Raw genomic sequence first — 20,700 nt, forward strand, 5'->3', positions numbered from 1 at the left:
CCAGAGGAATGCAACACTACGTGGTAAATAAAAAGATGACTTGCCAGAATGCATACCTTAAAAGGATATTCTGGAAAGAGCCCTTTACCCTCCAGTCAGGAGGAGAGGTTCCAGGTTCAGAGGTTATTGATGAACTATGAGTTCCATGGCTGAAGTTGTCTTCCAGGATAAAGGAAACTAAGACAAAAAAATGCTGACAGAGTACCTATTAAACATCAAAATAAATGAAAATAAAATGTACCAAATGGTTGTTTTCTATGTATGATATGGTGGGTAAGGCACCAGACTTGAAATCAAGAAGACTTCCATGAAAAGGCTACTTCAGTCACATATTAGCTATATGACCCTGGTTAAGTCTCTTGATTATTCTCATAAAGTCTCAAATCTTGGGAATAAGAATAAAAATATGGGTATGACAATAAAGTAATGAGTATTGAGAAAGAAGAAAGAGAACCTTATGATTTAAACTGTTAGAGTTGAAATAGACCATCAGGATTTTCCAAAATTAAGAATAGAAGAAGGGCAGCTAGATGGCTCAGTGAATAGAGCCTACCCTACAGATGGATAGTTCTGAGTTCAAGTCTGGTCTTGGATACTTAACTTCCTAACTGTGTGACCTTGGGCAAGCCACTTAACCCCAGTTGCCTAGTCTCTTACTGCTCTTTTGTTCAAGACAGAAGGTAAGTGTGAAAACAAAAGAAGAATAGAACTTTGGATTCAGTGTCACCTCTTGTGAAAATTTCTCTGGCCTGTAGCTTTCTAATTCCTCACTTTAGTGTTGATCACCATTGCCTTTCTTTAAATGGTTGCATTGACCTTAGCAAATAAAGTGAAACACAATCTGAGATGGATTATTTGTCCTTTATAGCAGAATGACTATTCTGTTGAAGGAACAGTTTTTTTCTTTTTTGTTTAGGGAGTTATTAATAATTTATTTTGAGAAATGTATGGAAACAATTCTTGAATATGTCATTTTGTATATTTTTTGATGCAAGTCTTTCCATGCTCTGAATTCATCATGGTCATATGAAGAATAAAATTATATCCATATGCTACAATTTGGTTTAAACCATTCCCCAGGGAATTGGACGTTTACTATTTCCTTAGTTTTTTGCTACTATGAAAAGCAGAACATGAACTTCGAAAACAATTTTCCATTTAAAGTCCATTTAAAGTTCTTGGAATCCATATCTTATCCACATTGTGACTATCATCTGTGCTTTTGATTTGGCATTTGAAATAAGGCAAAGAAAGTACTGTCCTGAAGCTTATTACGATTAAAAATGATAAAGACTGATATAATAATAGAAATTAGTCAGCTGTGTGACCCTGGGCAAGTCACTTGACCCCCATTGCCCACCCTTACCAACCTTCCACCTATGAGACAATACACCGAAGTACAAGGGTTTAAAAAAAAAATACAAAAAAAAAAAAAAAAGAAATTAGTACTTTAATTAAAGCCATGGCCATGTTGGTAAAATATATATGTGACCGTGCCTGCCTAGCTTTTAGATTTACCCCCAGAGCCCATCCTCTCCATGCCTCAGTCAGCTCCTCAGGAAGATCAAGAGGCATTCTTTTAAATTCTCTGAATTTAAACTGCCCTAACGTCCCCACGCCCTAAGACCCATTGGAATGTAGTCTCAAAGTCTCCCACATGTCCATAGGGAGTCTGCTAGACACTTCCCTGAATTTAAAACAAACAAGCTGAACTTTTAAGATTTCTTGAACTGTATCCATCGTATCACAGTGAAAGATCAGAGACACCACCGAAAAGGATGAATTATTTTCTTTCTACTAGGATATTGTGGAGAGTGAAACCTGCACATTCTTTCAACAATAATGGCAATTGAAAAATATTACCAAAAAATCCATGAAGTGTATTGAATAATTCTTGAAAAAAAATGCAAAAATGAAGCTACATTTAATTTTTTATTAAATCAAACTTCTTTTGAGAAAGTTAACCTATATAAATACATAGCCTTCATACCATTGTCAAACTCACATCACTTTGAAATAATGTTAATAAGTTATAACCCAAGCTCCTTATAACATAGTGGTAACTAACCTAAGATGTAAATAGGAAGGTCTGAATGTGGACCAGTGCACCCTGGTCATAGTGTATTGTCCCATATTGTCTCATAGGTCCAGACATCAATATCATATGAGGATGTTCTAGATTGTTAATCTACTAATTTTTGGAGATGGTTTTCTTTTTCTTAGTTGGACTTTGTGGCCTCCTAGACTATTGGGAATAAGAATAATTTTTCTCTTATTTGGAGATTTTGTGATACTGCTTATGATATAATATGCTTATTCCAAAATATTGACTATTTTAAAGTAAGTATTATCTTAAGGGGGAATATACAAAGTTGTTTACTTCCTTTTTACCCATTACAGTGACCAAGAATTTAAGTGAGAGACGATCAACAAAATCATCAGAAATGTCTCCAGTGCCTTTGAGGTCAGTTGGTCAAATCACAAAAGCCCATCTGCATCAACCAAACAGAGTGAGCCAAGTACTTCAAGTTCCTGCTGTTAATTTGTACCCCATCAGGAAAAAGGGTCCAACAAAAGATCACATTGCATTTGGTGAGTATAAGTAGTTAATAACTCTAAGACTTTTTAATCTGAGAAGTCAATCTGCTGCTAACTTAGATTGAAAAATGACCTATCTGAACTTTAATTATGATCATGGCATATTTTGTGGGTTAGTTTTCTTTGAATGAGTAGAATTAATCTACTGTATGCTCCTTAGAAGCTGCTTAATGAAAGCTTATATCTTCTTTAATACTATGTCTTTGAAACAATCACCATTCTAACTTAGAAACTGAGGTCCTTATAAATGTAAAATCAGTAGAATACTACACCTATGTCTACTCTTAATGTAAAGAATAAATTGCAACATTAGCAATTCATAACTTTATTAAATTCTTAATGTATGGCAAGCACTGGATGTTTGCCATCCTTATCTATGTGGGTTAAGAATCAAGACTTTGCTTCACTGAATCCTAATAAAAACAGTTCAGATGAGATGAAAAAGTTACTGTCTTCTCTTCACAGACCTTAGTTTTTCATTTGTCATATAAGAGGGATAGATCAGAGAAACTAGATGGTTTGTGGTTCCTTCTAAGTCCTTTGAATTTATAGGCCTGAAATTTGGAATATATTTGTTTTTTTTAAAGACCTATACTCATTAGAGCTATACTTGGGTTCATTTCTGATTGTTGTTCATGTACTGCTTCCTAAAGCTACTAAATGAGGAACATACAGAGTTAGGTAGTAAAATAATGTTTCTATGGCAATGAAGCACAAAATGTAGTGATCTTTTTTGACATAAATACATCTAAGTATATTCACTTAATTTTACTCCTGTATGGTTTGCAATTCTTAAAATAATAATCACTTCTTGCTACCTAGATTGAGAGGTAGCATAGTATACAGTGGAGAGAGTTTGGACTTTGGAATTAGAGGACATGGCTCTGCCCCGCATAGTTGTGTGACCTTAGTCAGTCTACTTAATCTTGTGATCTATAAGGTCCTTCTTTTCTTTAGGTCCTGTAATCCATATTGGAATTTAATACAGTGCCAGATATGTTGTCCTTGTCCTGTGATACTTCCTGTTGCACTAGATAGAACTTTCATTGCATTACTAGAGCCCTTTCACATGGAGATTGAATGAGGAAAGCTCATATTAGATTTAAGCTCCTTTCCTCATCCCCTTAGGATACTCTAGGGAGTAGGAAAAGGGAGCATGCCCTTCCTACCCTTTCACTTTCTACCAGGTACATACTAATTTTCTGTAAATTTATAATTTTTTTGTTTATTTTTTTCCTTCAGTATGAATTTAATGCTCACGAATGGGGCTGCACTGACAGTCCTCCAGCTTCCTTTGCTCATCCACAGAACATAATACTACAGGTAGTTTCAGTGCAAAATTTCCTACACTTTGCCACTAGCATGCCTATCTGTGTCCTCCTAGACAGAATAGTAGAACTAAAACCTTACTTTTTGGATCCATTCTTTCTCTGTTAAGACTACTGAAAAGATACATTTGTAGGGAGTGCATTGTATTGGGGGAGGTGATTGTCTTGTTTGTGAGTCATTGGGTATTCTCAGATTATCAGATTTCTTTCCCTTAGGCTACTGAAAAAGAAAAAAAAAATTAGCAAGTTCTGGGCACTGCTGACATGGACTGAATTTGAATTGGAAATCTAGGGATGAAAATCTCTGTATACCATTACCAAACCATTTAATCTCCTTCATTTCAGTTGACTGTAAATATCATTCTGTTATGGCTTTAGTTATACAAAAATTCAGAGAAATATAAAAAAATAAAAGTAGGAAAATTGTATTCATGTGTTATTGTTTTGTTTTCTTTCTAGGTGCAAGTGCACCACAGAAAATTTTAGGAATGTCTGAAGAAATGACTGGTAAAAAACCAGCAGAAGACACTTTATCAATGGCATCATCTTTGCATTCTAGCCCTCCTGCATCTCCTCAAGGTTCCCCTCGCAAAGGTAGGACAAAATCTCACAAAATGTACTTTTTGTTAATAAACCTCAAATATTTTCCTTCTAGAAGTGTTCTAATAATAGAATTGATGTTCATAGATTTTTAGTGAGAAAGTAGAAAATTTTAATATTAAAATTTAAATCTTATGGCTCTTTATATCAAGCCAATATTAAAAAATTCTCCCCATGTTTCATTACTGTGAACCAAAATTTAAAATGTCTTCTTAATCATGAGTATTTATGACTTAATTGAAATAAGAGAATGGATCTTTAAACTTCTCATTATTTTGATACATATTATTTCTTGATTTTTTTTTTATTAGTCACATTATCACAATGAATTACTTATAGATACTTCATTCTGGAGAAATAAAAATAGTACATTGACTAAGAAAGTTATGTTTTAGATTACTACAAAATTCAGGAAAAGAAGTAATGAGTTGATTCTTATCTGTCTACCACTTTAAAGTGTTAAATTAGTTTACAAAATTTAAAAGAGTACCACTATCAGTAAATATATTCAAGTATAAGTTTAATAACTGCTGAATCTGTAGTCTTAAACACAAAAACGTAGTGCTTAGTTGACTTTCATTTGAGTTTCAATGTTTTTTGAATAAACAGCTTTTTCATTGTTCAATTTGAGAGTTGGTGGTTTCTAATATAAGCTGCATGCATTGGATTATAAATGACATTTGTATTTGTGTGTATTTATACACACACTTGTAACTTTTGCACAAGCCCCTCTAAATACACAATGTACATATTTTTAGGCAAATAAAACAGCACGTGGCTTTTAGAAAGTCAGCTAATATACCCTGTAAATCAAATTGGATAATATGTGCCAACTACTTTTTCTATAAAATCGATCATAGTATAGTATAAATATTTATTGTCATTTTGTATTATTATTATTATTATTAATCTTAATATTATTATTATTGGAATATTGAGGACCTTGCTTTTATATTTCTCCTCACCTAGTAGGCTGTGACTGCTTTGGGGCAGTGTTTTGAATGGAATTTGGACTAATGGAGAAGTTTTTAAGTTTTTATGTTTCATAGATGCTTTTGACATTGAAGCTGTGAAATATCCATGACCTTTTGTCAGATTACTATTTTTAAATGCATTAGATTACAAAGGAAATCAATTAAAGAAAGGCTAACACCATAGCAATATCACCTAGCCTGTATAAGGCATAGTCTTGAGAAATGGGAAGTGGAAGAAATTCTTATTTCTCCCTTCTCCGTTGTGGAAAATCCCACTCTCACCATTATGGGGTTCAGAACCTGGCTCTGAATTTATTCCACATACCTTTCTGAGTCAAGTATGACTTTCATATTTAGCATGGACTTTTAATAGTTCTGTTTTAACTCCATGGAGATGTGAAGAAATTATTTTGTTAAAGTGCTAATTCTATGATGTCAATTGAATTTAATCATATTCTGTCACTTCAGTAAAACTAATTTAGAATCAAAGATTGAATTTTTTATATTTATATATAAAATTTTGACCTGTTAGATGATATGATTGTCCACTTAATAAACAATTAATTGAGATTCTCTTTTTCCCCCCCAAAAAATAGTTTTAAAGAAATAGCAGCAAGAGCCTATGGTACTACATTATTACCAAGTCATAATTTAAGAAGAGTGTATATGTGAAGAGTTTCTATTTAGTTTTACTTAAAGGTTCTTGTCAAATTTTTTTTCACTGAGGTTTGTAAGAGGTATTTCCCTTGTAACATATGATTTAGATTAATTTTCTTGATTTTTTTCTAAATGGTTGTATTAGTGTTTAACTTGATTTAACAACAAAAAAAGCACCAACTTATTTTGGTAACATTTTTTCTTATACATTGTGCTGACTTTTGGTTATTTTACTAAAATTATGCAAGTAGTATAGTGTCTCTAGTTCTTTGATAATAGTAAGTTGCTAATGACTTTCTTGATTCTTCATCTAGCTTTAAGCTTTAATAAACATGATAGTACTTTAATAGGTATCAGACAAGTGCAAGTAAAAAAAATTATTTGACCAAGTGAGAGTTTTTGCATATTTCCTTCTAGTTGCCAATATCAGATCTGAACATGGCAGCCATCTGCACCTTTATGGGCCCTCCTCAAGCCCTACCAGTGATACCAGCACCAAGACCAGTGGCATTCGAAGCTACGGAATAGGTGGGGTTTACTTGCAAAAGAAAATCCTTCAGATTACTGGCAGTACAGCTCAAAGAACAGACAGGATCGAGAAGGCCACTGAGGAAACTAGAAACAGGACAGATTATGAGAGCACAACCAGGAAGAGAATAACCTCCCCATTTAGAAGATTTAGGGAAAGGACCCTATCAAGGGAGAGACTAGTGGTTAACAGGAAAGAGACTGCAGATTCCATTCAAGACACAGAGAGCTCTGGAAAGGAAAAGGCTATTGGAGGATTTTTCATCAGGGATGAAAAAGAGAGGGACATCTCCGACTCAGCTAGCCACTGCACCAGGAACGCTCTCAACTGGTTGTGCCCACAGCTCAAGCTTAAAAGAAGGAAGACACTCTAAGATGGGATTTAAAAATATTTTATTTTATGTTAGCATTGAATTTGTTTTATTATTTATATGAATGTAAATTCTTAATAGTTTACATTCTTTGTCTGTTCATAAAGAAAGTCCAGGCAAAGAGATTTGTGAAATTGAATTTGTAAATATTTCATTATTCACATTAGTGTTAAGGTCAGAATTTCTGTAGCAGTAAAAAACACTGTGGAATTAAAATGCCATAGTTTTACATATATTGTTTTATTAATATATTGAGATAATATTTACCCTGGCAAACTTTTTATATTTTATTTCTATTGGCAGAAACTGAATTGGGGTGGGACTTGGGGCAAGGACTCTAAAGATGCTTATTTTTCAGAAAAGCAAGTTTGTTTATTATAGAATAAATCTCCAAATATCAGTGATATGGTTAGTAAACATTTTCCAGTTTGATTTTGTTTATGGTCATGTTTCCTTGAGACTAACCAGATTTGATAACTTATTTAAAATTATCTTTTTTTGCCAATTAAAAATATTTACTTGCTTTCAAGAAGAAGTAAATGTACCAAATCTTCAATCTAGTGCCCACTATTTTTAAAAATTTCAGTTGATTAAAGAAGACATCATGAGTAAGCTATGTCTTCAGGACTGTGAGGAGAATACTGATATAATTCCTTCCTCTGGAGTTCTGTAAACTCTTTTCATATCCTGGGATTATCTGTAGTTTAAAAAAAAATTTTTTTTTCCAGGGCAAAATCTAAAGAGGTCTTTTAATTCTTTCTGGGCATTCAGTCAGGGAAAGCAACCCAAGGAAGGAACCTTGGGTCATTTACCAGAAGGCTTGGATTTTAACTCTGATTATGTCATTGGCTCAGGACAAATAATTTCCCCTGTGGGCTTCAGTTTCTATCTTTCAAATGAGGAAGTCAATTTTATATTAAAATCTCACATGGATTAATTAGAAATATAAGATGACTTTGGTGATTGTTCTATAAATAGTGTTCCCCAAGCTTGGAGAGAAAGGAAGAATGACACTTTAGGTCCTCATCCTAAAAATGGTATCAGTTTTAAATGGAAAGGGAAATGATATTGTAAGGCAGAATTGTAGGGTGGTGGGATTTCTTCCTCTGGGACATTTTGAGGCATTATTTCTAAATTTCTAAATTCTAAATTTTGCAAACATTTCCCATTCTGTTCATATAGGGTTTGCAATGATTATAATGACTTAAAAACCCAAACCAGCATAACTTTCATCTGTTGACTCTGAGGTAAAATCTCCATGGATGTGATAACCAAAATAATTCCTGGAAAAAAGTAAATAAGTAGTAGTTGTTCTCCATGTTTGAATTCAAAGACAATTGGCACAATAGACCACCTAATTTCATATACATTTGTTTGATTTGGACTTGTAATTTGACAACCTGTGATTTAACTTTTGCCATAATTGATCTTAAGATACCTAATTATACAAGTTGTCTGTTAGTTGTGTCTGTAATTGTTCTAGTAATAGCAGATGACATGATACTTTGAAGACTTTCTTTTTTTGGTAACTACAAATCACCAGGTTTTTAAAAGCTAAACTTCATGTCATTCAGTGTATAAAACTGCAGTTTTTTGCCCAGTAAGATGATGATGTTGACCCACTTTGTTCAGGGTCTGGACTTTGAATTTCTTTTCTACTACTGGAAGTTCATTTACTCTGACCTCATCATACTATAAATGGCACATCCCCTTTTTTAAGTATGTCACACAAATTCAAGATGATTTGGCCGTAGATATTTTGTTCACAATCAGTATTGTTGTTACATAATTGATATGGTTTGTTATTTTTGTTGGGTCATTTTTGCTCTCCTTTTTTACAAAAAAGTTAGTGAGTGATGGCAATTGCACAAGGGTTAAAGTTCCATCTCCTATCTTAGTTTCAGTTTTTATATGGATGAACTGAACTTCTCCAAAGTGACAGATTATTTCTTCATTGAATGCTGCTAGCAACAGAGAGGAAATGAGAATTATCAATATTTTTGCCCAAGAGAAGTCCTTCAATATACATCTACAGTCTAACTAGAATTCTTGAGAATATCCTAAATACCACTTCCCTTTGGGACGTTGATCTTTCCTTTTATAAAATAGCATTCTTTGCCCTTTTAAAAATTTGTTAAGAGATTTATATCAGAGCACATCCTTTTTTTTCTTCTTTTTAGATTACATAATCATGAATGGAAAACGTAGGTGTACCTTAGTTTTGAAATGTTTGCCAAAGATTCATTTTAGTATGCAATACTGGCCTTTCTTCATGCCAAAAATATATAATGGTTTTAAAAAATGGTCTGTATTCCTGAGTAACAGGAGGAGGAGGGAAAGGAATAAGCATTTATTAAGTGCCTATTATGTACCAGGCACTGTGCTAAGTGCTTTGTGTAAATATAATTTCATTTGATCTTTACAACAACTCTGAAAGGTAGGTGCTATTATTTCCCCCATTTTACATTTACAGAAATGGAGGCAAACAGATTTAGTGACTTGCTTGGGGTTATACAGCTAGTCTGCAGACAGATTTGAACTTAGGTCTTTCTGACTTGGAGTCCAGAGTGCTATCCACTGTAGGTGATAGGGAAAACACGATAAGTTCTGTTTAAAGCAAGTCAAATATGAGATGCCTACCATACACATATTTCCAAACTTAAAATAAGCAGTTGGTTATTTGAAACTAGAGCTCAAGAGAAAAACTAAATTGGGGAATCATCTGCATAGACGTCAGAGTTGAATGAACAGAAACAGAGGAAATTACTGAGAAAGAGAAAGAGCTTAGATGGAGAAAAGGTGCAGTGACACAAAAACCCAAACATGAGAAAATTTCACAGAAGAAAGGCTGAACATAGATGTTAAATGCTTTTGAGAAATAAAGATGAGGAAGAGAAATGAGAAATTGATCTGTTAAGAGTTTATTGCTAAAAAAAAACATTTTTAGTTGTGATCTCATGCACAGAAGTCAGATTAACAGGGGTTTGAGAACTGAATGAGAGGAAGAAATAGAGCTGACAAGTAATCTTAGTCTTGGGATTTTTGATTCAAAGGGAAAAGAATTATAAGACAGTGACTTGAGGAGGTAGTGGAATCAAGTAAAGGTTTTTAAAAAATGTATGGGGAGACCTGAATATCTCTGTAGGCAGTAGAGAGGGAGCCATTATGTAGGAAGATACTGAAGATTAGAGAGGCATATGAGCATAGGGACAATTTACTGTTGGACAAAAGAGGGATTATATCAGGGGAATAGAAGTGAGCAATTGTTGATCTTTGGAAGCTTATGAAGAAAAAGAAAGGTGCCACAGGAAAGCATAGTTGGAACTAATGTTATAAAAAGGGATGAGCACAAGCCTCTGAACTTGTAGGCTTTATTGCTATTTGTGGAGAAATTCTAGAATGCATTATTAAAGGAACCTTGTTGCCTGATTTGTGAGCATTTAGAAAGGAAATGGTTAATCACTAAGAACTTATCAAAAACAAATTATGGCACATTTAATGTTTCTTTTCTTTTTTTTTTTTTGTTTTTGACTGGGTTACTAGATCAGGGAAATGATGTAGGCATTATTCACATAGACTTCAGCAAAGAATTGTACAAGGTGTTATTTGTGTGCAAGAAAGAAATGTAGGATAGATGATAGTACAGCTATTTAAGATTCAGATATTCAGCTATTCAGAACTAGTTGAAAAAGCAGACTGAAAAAATGCCAATTTCGTAAATTTAATATTTTGAAAATTCTTAACTTTAAAACATCTAAAATGGACATTTTTATATATACACAAATACACAAATAGGGATAATTCGTGAAACTTCAAATGTCTATTATGTACAACTTGATTTTCATTGACAACTTTGAGGAGGTCTCTGTTGGATTACCTCAGGGATCTGTCTTCTAACATTTCCCTTAGTGATTAGAATAAAGAAATAGTTGATATGCTTATAAATTTTTGAAAATGATATAAAATTGGGAGAGATGATTAACATATTGGATGATAGGTTTCAAAAAGATAACATAATGGGCTGAATGCAATAACATTTAATAAGAAAAAATGTAATTTTTGTATTTAGGTTAAAAATCTTCGCAGATAAAGGATGGGGTAGGTATAATGCAACAATAGTTTATATATAAAAGTTCTAAGTTTTTTAATGGCCTCTAAGTTTGAGCTTTATTTATAGTGTGAAATGACAGTCAATGTTTAGAATACTGGAGGTGAGATAGTCCCATTTGACTTAATTTTGGTCATAATATCTGGTATATGCATTGAGTTCTGAGTACGACATTTTTAGGAAGGTTTTGACAAGCTGAAAAATATCGAAGAGAGTATTGACCACCAAAATGTGAAGAATGAGGGGGCAAGATAGTAGTGATGATGATGATGATAATGTTGACAAAAAGAGCTGACATTTGATGGAGTTTTGCAAAATGGTTTATATACATTATTAGTTAAACCATATGAGGTGAGATGCTATAGTATTCATCCCTATTTTACAGATGAAGAAATTGCCACAGAGTGGTTAGGTGATTAGGCTGTGGTCTAAGTTTCAGAGGTGAGTTTCAAACCTGGATCTTCCTCACTCCCAAGTCTAGGATTCTGATTTACTCTACCAAACTGCCAGATAATAGCTATCTTCACGTACTTGAAATACTTCTACATTGAAGAAAGATTAGAATTGTTTCGTTTTACTCCAGAGTTAGAATTAGGTACAATGGGTAGACAAGTTTCAGTTTGATGAGAAGAAAAACTTGCTGTCAATTAGAGCTTTCCCAAAATGGAATAGGTTTCCTACCGTGGTAATGGATTCTTCCCATTTTTTGCAGGTTTTCAAGAGAATATTGAATGAATTCAGTTATAATCTGGATGAGATAGCTTCTTTGATCCTTTCCAATTCTTGAGATTCTAAGGGTATTTATAGATTGCATTATAAAAAGATCTCAGATTTATTGATATATTTTTATATTGATAATAAAATACATTTCCATTGGATATAATTTAGTGGCAAACGTACCTGTGGATAGAAAAGGAAATTCTCATAAATCTAGAGTGATGATAAGAAATAAAATCCAAAATAAATTTATAAAGACACTTTTCATTTAAGAAAAAAGGTACATGAGCTTTTAAAAATTAAAAAAAAAAAAGGAATAGAGGGAAAAAAACTCAAACATAGCTCTCTGCCCATAGATAGGTCTCATGTGTAAAATAGGCATTTGGATTAAATGACCCTTTAAGAACCCCATTAGTTCTCAGTCCTGTCTTTAACAAGGTATATTTTGCAAACTGCCTGTTCCATCAGTTATTTGCAAAGTTGATAAAAGATAATTAACTTGAATAGAATGCTTATTTTCACATCTAAAGTGATTATTTCTTTGCATGTACTAAATATTATGGTTTTCTTCTCAAGATTTTATTGGAAAATTCAAATTTATTCTGTAATCTTTTTTTTAAAAAACCATCTAAGTCTGTAAGTCACTATCTCTGAACCGATAAGGCTGTATCTGATTGAAGTACAGGTAATACCAGCCTAACATTTAGGAATTTTTTCTTTCTAATTTTTTTAACCCCATTAAGTGCCCTCTACCCCTGACATATATCAGAAATTGAAAACGTTAATCTACAGTGCCATTTGAAATAATTGATATTTTCTGTCTCCTCTTAAGTAGTAATTCTCAATATATTACTTTGGGTCTTTAAATATTTGTTAGTGGAGTTTTATTATTATGTTTCACAGGGCCTGTTCCTTGTATAAATATTTTTCTCTCCTCATTTAGGTTATACTCACATACCATCAGCTAAATCCGAAAACTTCTCAGACTCAAGCCATAGTGAGATTTCATCGAGGTCCAGCATCGTGAGTAATTGTTCTGTTGACTCAATGTCTGCAGCTCTACAGGAGGATCGATGCTTACCCCAGTCTCTAAGCGGCGTAGATTCAGTTGGAACAGCAGAAAAGAAAGAAAACCCTCCAGTGACAGCTGACCACAGCCTGCATGTGATTGGGTGAGCTGCTTTAATATTGTTGAGTGACTGCAAGCAGGAAGCAGGAAAGCATAGGAGATAGAGTGATATTTTCAGCAGTAGTTTTAAAGAAGGTGGGAAGTTCTTGGCTGGTCATTCATCTGGAACACTAAAAATTGTTTGAATTTTATAAGAAAAGAAGGAAAGTGAAAGTCCTTCACTTTTCATTATTTTTAAAATTGAATAGGAAAGTTCTTACACTTTGGACAGTCAGGTTATTGAAATAAGCATAACATGTTAAAAAGTACCGGATAATACTTTTTTATAAAAAGCCGTTTTCAGCCACATCTGACTCTTTGTGACCCCATTTGAGGTTTTATTGGAAAAGATACTGGAACAGTTTGCATTTCCTTCTCTAGCTCAATTTATAGATGAGGTAACTGAGGGGAACAAGGTTAAAATGACTTGTTCCAAGGTCACACATCTACTAAGTGCCTGGGGCCACATTTAAACTCTGATCTTCCTGAGACCAGGACTGGTACTTTTATCCACTGTGCCACATAGCTGCCATTTGAAACATTTCCATATTATTCATTTTGTGAAATAAAACTTGGACAAAAAAAGTGAAGAGAGAAAAGTAAGTATAGGTCTCACAGTGCATGGAGTCTGGATGTTTGAAATTAGGAAGACCCAAGTTCATATTTGGTTATCTGTAAAAATCTAGTTTATTTTTTAAAAGCCAAGTTAATTAAAATCTTAATCAAATGCTGCTTAGTAATTTTTAATGTTTCTAAAATAGGCCAAACTATGATATTCTCTCCAAATACTATAATCATTCAAAATGACTCAATTTCATTTTATTGACTCACTGAGGAGTGTTATCAGTTACAAGCCACATTTTTGCATTTAATGTGAAAAATGTTTTAAAGCTATTTTTCAAAGGTAACACACAAATGTAGTTTTAAGGAATGCCCTTTTGATCATTGACATTCTTTAAATGTCTTTCTAATTTAATATCCAAACTATTAATTTCATTAGAAGGGTTAGAGATGTCTTTTCTGTTTGTAATTTTAGTAATCCTACTTTTGTGAGCTTATTTTATCACTCACAATTTCACAATACTTTGTAGTATTATTTGACTAGATTTTTTAAACAAACTAGTAAATAAGGAAAGAATTTTTTTATCCAGAAAAAACAAGGCTCATTTTATGCATGTATAATTGTCTCCATGTTTAGATGGTCACTCTCAAAGCCTTCTCTAGTCAAGAGTTTAGTTGTTTCATCATCTGTGAGCACTGAGGAGATTTCTCATGAACACATTACCATAGAAGCAGCTGACAGTGGCCGTGGAAGTTGGACTTCATGTTCAAGTAGTTCCCATGACAACTTTCAGAATATTCAGAACCAGAAGAGCTGGGACCTCTTGAACTCTTATCGACACACTCATTTGGATGTTCCCATTGCTGAAGTGGAACCCACAATTTGTGAACCTTATTTGTATCCAGAAGGCTACTCTCAGACTAACAGTCAGCCTAAAGATGGCACAGAATGGGTGCAGTCAAGGCAAAGCTGGGCCTCCTCAAGCTCTCTCTCAGACACATATGAAACAAACTATGGGACAGTGAAGAGAAGGGTGGTAGAAGATTCCACTGTAGAGCCAGATGAGACTTTGGACTCTCATAATAGCACTGATGCCACATACAAAACAGTTACGTCCAGTACAGAAAAAGGCTTGATAGGTAAGTCATGTTGGTTTTTATCTTTGTAGCACTCTCTCATAAGTGATTTGGAAATGATGTTGGCAGATTTTAGCTCCATCCATCTCTATGGATGCTAACAATAAAGCATGGAGCTGTTGTAGCTCTTCATAACTAGGGTAGCAATTTGGGGAAACAAGTAAGAGCACAGTAAAGTTTCAACATGGCTGTCTTTCTAATAAGAAGCTCAGAAGTCTGCTAGGAGCATGTGTCTACATGCCTGCAGTTTTTAAAATCAAAGAGTCTTGAGAAATGGTTCTCTTTCAGAATGTACCAGCAGTTACTCTTAGGTAAAATAGTCTTTACATGCCACAGTACCTCTTGTTTCTCTGAAAGTTGAAAAGTAGCTTCACTACTGTTGACACTCAGAAAAATAGTAGTACCAGGATATATCTTTCCTCTTTTTTCATTTTCATGTTTTTATTTAACCTTCATATCAAATGAGAATTGTTTGGAGTTAGTAGAAACTTTTTTTCATTCCTTCTCTTTCTCCTTGAAAAAACATTTTTGGAGACCTTTTGAATTAGTTTTGAACAAGTGAAAGAATTACTAAAAAGGTGTCAGTGGGTCAAGTAAAAGGGGGAAGCATTTAAAAAAATATTGTCAAGTCTGTAGACACTTATTAAGCACTTACTATGTACCAGAGCATTTGAAAGGAAAATGAATCCTCAAGGATCTCTTGAGGAGGAAATAACACAAAAATAGTTTTAAATACTCTCAAGACAGGTACTAGAATGGAGCCAAAAAAGTGTTTTATTCACAGAACAGCAAAGATGCTAATGTAACTGGGTTATAGAGTATGGTGGAGATGAGGAAGTTGTAAAAAGACTGGAAAGATAGGAAAGAGCCAGGTTATGAAGACTGAAGAAGATTTTTATATTTGATCCTAGGAATAATAGAAAGCCACTAGAGCTCATTGAAATAGGAGTAGATTTGTTTTAGTCAAGGGAACTTATTTTTCTGAATAAAACTTTATTATTGTACTAGAGACTGATGGGATGACTTTTTTAATATCATTTTGTAAGTAACCAAAGCAAATTTCTCTTTTCATGTCACATGGTAGAATTTAATGTTTTTCTTTCTGCCTTATTAGGGGAAAAAATAGAATGGACCTAAAATATTTTTTAGCCTATTGCTATGCAGAGTGCTATTACATTCTATACCAGGATTACATTCTAATCACTTATATAACCTAAACTAACTTATTATTTTGATATTTGGCTATATATTGCATTTTTGTGCATGTCGTGGCTCTTTTCTGCTTGCTCCCTCCCCTTCTCTTTTACTCCTCCAGAGGAAGTGTGCTTAAATACTATAGCACCCACTCCCCATCCTCACTCTTTTGAAGCTGACATTCCTGTTGTTGCTTAATTTACTAAATGAATTCTACATAATATTTGTAGGGGTGTGCTATATATGCAATGAACATCCAGGAAAAGATAGGTTGAATTCCACTAGTTGAAGGCAAACAGAACAGGGAATACATGGCATAATATTTTACCCATTCATTCCTTCAGCTAGGATTTATTGAAGGTTATTATGTTCTCACTGTAGGGGGAAATAAAAGATTATGACATGCTTTTTGCCTTCAAGTAGCTTATAGTTTTTATAAAAAAATAAGATATACTTATATAAATTTGTTAAATCTTGTTTCCTCACTTTCACAATGATTAAGGCATATCTTTTTTTGGCTCAGAAGAGAACTTAGGTTGATTATGCTGTAGGGAGGGACAGTGAGGTGGCTCAGTGGATAGAGACCCAGCCCTGGAGTTGGGAAGACCTGGGTTCAAATGTGGCCTCAGTGGTTTCCTAACTGGGTGATCCTGGGCAATTCACCTAACACCAGTTGGCTAATCCTTATCGCTCTTCTGCCTTAGAATTCTTACTTAGATACTTAGTAAAGATTGTTGTTTTTGTTGTTTGTGCTATAGTGAAAAGGACAGTCAGTACTGTTCAATAATGACATCAAAAATTGGTAGCAATATCTGATGAAACCCCTTTCCCCCCCAAATCTTGAAGTACATAAAGAGAAAATGGATTCCTGGCCATAAGACATTTATACTGACCTCCAGAGCACAGCTCTTAGGAGAACTGTGGTCTCTTTGTGGCCTTTCCTATCTTGTCCTCTTTAAAAGTTTCCTCAGTGGTTTTGGGAACCTGATTCTACTGAGAAGAATCAATCAACCAACATTTATTAGTTACCTACTAAAGCACATGGGTACTCTATTAGGTGATTGGTATATGAATACAAAGAATGAAGCAATCTCTACTTTCATGACACAGATTCTAAAGATATAAAAGTAAATATGCCCAATGCTTTTGAGGTTCTTAAAAGGATGAGATGGAATCCAAGGCTTAAAGAACCTTCTACTTAAGTTCCATTTAGAGGTACCTTATGTTAACTCTTGGTTTTTAGAGCAATGCTTTTTACCTCTTGGATATCATAAAACCAAACAGTGAAATGTATTTTCTTAGAGTCTGAATATGGAATAACCTCCCTAAAGAACTAGTTACAAAATCTTGGGTTTGGATATTTTCAGCAAAATATTAAAAAAATAAGCCATTGTCAGGCTCAAGTAAATTAATGAGGTAAGTTAGTGAGTCTTAGGTCTCTAGATGCATTTCACTAATAACTGATTTTGAATGAGATGTCATATAATAAAATAGATACTCAGTATTTGTTTTCATTTTATTGAATACCTTTCAGTTTTCTGACCACTCTAGCTGAGGATTAGATAGAGGAGAACTGTGGATTTAAATATAATTATTGATAGTTCTCCATCCAACTAGTCAAGAAAAAGAAAACTTTATGTTCACTTTTGATATTTCAATAATCCTTTAACTTTTCTTTGCTACTTCATATAAAATTATTAGTTCTTTTGGTCCCCGTAAGTGACTAACTTCCTCATTTGCATGAGAAAAAGTTAAGAAGCCTTTTATAAAAATTTGATACTTTGGACTATCCTGGTCTTCTTCTGTCTGGTAATTTTACCTTCCTTTTTGAAGCTTTGATACAGAGCATTCAGTCTACAAAGTTCAGTGACTCCAGCTGTGTGTCCCTGGTCAAGTCACTTGACCCCCATTGCCCACCCTTACTACTCTTCCACCTAGGAGCCAATACACAGAAGTTAAAGGTTTAAAAAAAAAAAGTTCAATGACACTGTGCATGAGATTTACAGACTTGAGGGTGAAATTTATTAGCTGATGATTATTTTTCTGGTTAATAAAAATATAAAATTATTAATTTGTATTTTTCCCTGAACTTTATCTGAAAGCAGAAAGATCTTTCTGGGAATTAATTAGTTATATAGTAGAGGTGCATACTGTGGGCCTAATCTGTGTTGTGTCTTTTGGAGTACATTTATATACAAACATCATTCAATGTACTATTTGAAAAAATGACCAAAAACCAAAAATAGCATGTTCTATCTCAGGAGGACAAAATCCATATTATTTGGTGAGAATTTCATTCTCCAGTGCTCATACAAATATACTTGGTTATATAAGTAAGTGTAGAAACAACCAATCTTGTGAGAAATGCTATTTTGATTTACAGATTTTAGCACACTTCTTTTTTGTCTTTTAGGTTACTCTTGATTACACACAGGTATTCTAGATAGATCAAAATTCCTTGAAGTAAAAATCTTCATTATGGTATTTAATATAGTTAGTAGGGACTGACAAGTGAGGGGTGAACATTGCTTTTAGTTTTTCATTGTCAGTTGGTTTTCTTTAAATATCTCATTGTGAAAGACTTTTTTGAAACTAGTTCAGAAATTTGATCCAGGTTTTCAGTAGTGGAGGCTTGTCTGTTTTTATATTCTCTTGTGGTTCTTGATTATTCTATATACTGTTATAAAAATTCAGAGCTCTTTTTCAGCAGATATCTAATATAGTTTTGAACAAAAAGATGGTTTTTAAAAATTTAAAGTGAAATCTGCCACTATCATTATATATTACTGAGGTTTTTTCATTTGCCTTCTTAATCATTTTTTCCATTGTAACATTTTGCTTTTCTTTAAGTTTGTTTTTCCAAATCTTATTTCTTCATTAACATTTCCATTGCTTATTTCTTATGCCAGTGTACTGTGTCACCTCACCTAAGAAGGACGATAGGTATAGGGAGCCACCTCCCACCCCACCAGGATACATGGGGATTTCTTTAGCCGACATAAAAGAAGGACCACCCCACCACCCACACTTAAAACCTCCAGACTATAGTGTGGCAGTACAGAGGTCAAAGATGGTACATAGCAACCTCTCTAGACTTTCATCAGCCTCTCTCAGTAGTGAACCCATGGCCTGTATTTCATCGAAGATCCTATCTCAGCCGCAGTGGCATAATCTGCAGCCTTCCTCTAAACTAGCCGGTGTGACTGATGCAGATAGTGAAGCAGATGGTATGTTGACACACTACCTTTGATGCCTATTAAGTAAATTTCTATGAAAATAAATCAAGTTTCACGACTATGATTTTTTTACTTTAATTTTCCTTTATTAATGTTTATTAATGGTTTTGTAAAATATGATTTCAAAATGTATTTTAAAGCATCTCAAAAAGTGTGGTTCCAAGGCAGATGGTAAGAGCCAGGCAAGGAGGGCGGGTGTTAAATGACTTGCCCAGAGTCACATAGCGGGAAGTGTCTGAGGTCAGATTTGAACCCAGGACCGGATCTCATCTCTGGGCCTGGCTCTCAATCAACTGAGCCACCTAGCTTGCCCCTGTTATCTTTTTTGAAAATAGTATTCATTCTATGGTGCTGCTTTAGGGAGTAGACATTTCAGAAAAATGTCAAAAATGAGACATTGAATTATTATGTTAGTATTGTTATGTTAGGAGAATCATAATATTATTTTTGTTATTAAAAATTATTTTCCCCAGCAATTATAGATCCTTCTAAACTTACTTTGTTGCACAATTGTTCACATTTTTATGTTTGGAGCCAGCCAAATGTCACAGCGGATAAAGCACTGGGTTTTGAATCAGAATGACCTGAGTTTATATTTGACTTCAGACATTTACTAGGTACCTAGCCCTGGGAAAATCATTTAATTGCTGCTTGCCTCGGTTTCCTTGACTATAAATTGGATATAATAATATCACCTATTTCCCAGGGTTGTTGTGAGGCTCTAATGAGATAATATTTGTAAAGTACTTAATACAGTGTCCAACACAAAGGCACTAAGAGAAATGCTAGCGGCTGTTATTACTGTTGTTATTGTTGTTAATCATTATTGTTTTGCAAAGACTGTCATAGCTATAAGGCACCACCTTACACCCTGAACCTGGTATATCTTTTCCCACTCCTCAGTGAATAAGACAATATTGTCTCACAGTATTCACCATTGAAAATGAATGCTATGGATATTTTTCTTTAGTATTATGGTTTTCCCTGTAGGTGCTGTCTAAGTACAAGTATAGTTTGAGAAATGGTCTATTTTTTAAACCTTTTTGGGGGTGTTTTTTTCTCAAAGTAATTAATAAAATAAGGAAAAAGAATTTTTATTGATTTCACTTCTCAATATTGAGCATAATTATTAACCACAATGGTAGTAATGATGAAATCTGGGCCTTTGTCAAAGGTTATTAATGTTGAAGTCAGATAAGAGTAGGTTAACTTATTTTCATTAATATAGTTCTAGAGGAAAATGTATGCAAATTATTTAACATCAATTTTTTTTTTTCGTTTTCAGAAAATGAACAAGTTTCAGCAGTCTAGCCTTTGGGGAAATCATCTTGAAAACAAGTTGAAATCAAAGTCTTTGGGAGGAAAAGGACCATAAGAAGAGTCTGTTAGCTAATGCTGACAACTTGCTGCTACTACACTAAGAAGTTTTTAGTGCCTGTGTTATGAGCAGTGATGTGGACCTGGCTGAATTGTGCCTCTCTCGCATCTAGTCTCAACAGTCTGTGAGATCCATACTTATAAAT

General features: G+C 33.8%; 1 protein-coding gene across 4 annotated transcripts in view; it reads left to right on the plus strand.

Annotated features, from left to right (window-relative positions):
- Positions 1 to 20,488, plus strand: part of RAPGEF6 (Rap guanine nucleotide exchange factor 6) — a 238,818-nt gene extending 218,330 nt beyond the window's left edge. For 2 of the 4 annotated variants that reach the window (XM_044664676.1, XM_044664677.1), the window contains 6 exons: positions 2,401 to 2,592; positions 4,386 to 4,520; positions 12,825 to 13,053; positions 14,248 to 14,750; positions 18,851 to 19,168; positions 20,463 to 20,488. In XM_044664676.1, coding sequence (XP_044520611.1) covers positions 2,401 to 2,592; positions 4,386 to 4,520; positions 12,825 to 13,053; positions 14,248 to 14,750; positions 18,851 to 19,168; positions 20,463 to 20,488 — 1,403 coding nt within the window. The remainder of the gene's footprint in view (positions 1 to 2,400; positions 2,593 to 4,385; positions 4,521 to 12,824; positions 13,054 to 14,247; positions 14,751 to 18,850; positions 19,169 to 20,462) is intronic. The other 2 variants (XM_044664679.1, XM_044664678.1) reach the window with 1 other exon arrangement.
- The last annotated feature ends 212 nt before the right edge of the window (positions 20,489 to 20,700 follow it).

Source organism: Gracilinanus agilis, chromosome 2 (assembly GCF_016433145.1).
Source record: "Gracilinanus agilis isolate LMUSP501 chromosome 2, AgileGrace, whole genome shotgun sequence".
Lineage (NCBI taxonomy): Eukaryota > Metazoa > Chordata > Mammalia > Didelphimorphia > Didelphidae > Gracilinanus > Gracilinanus agilis.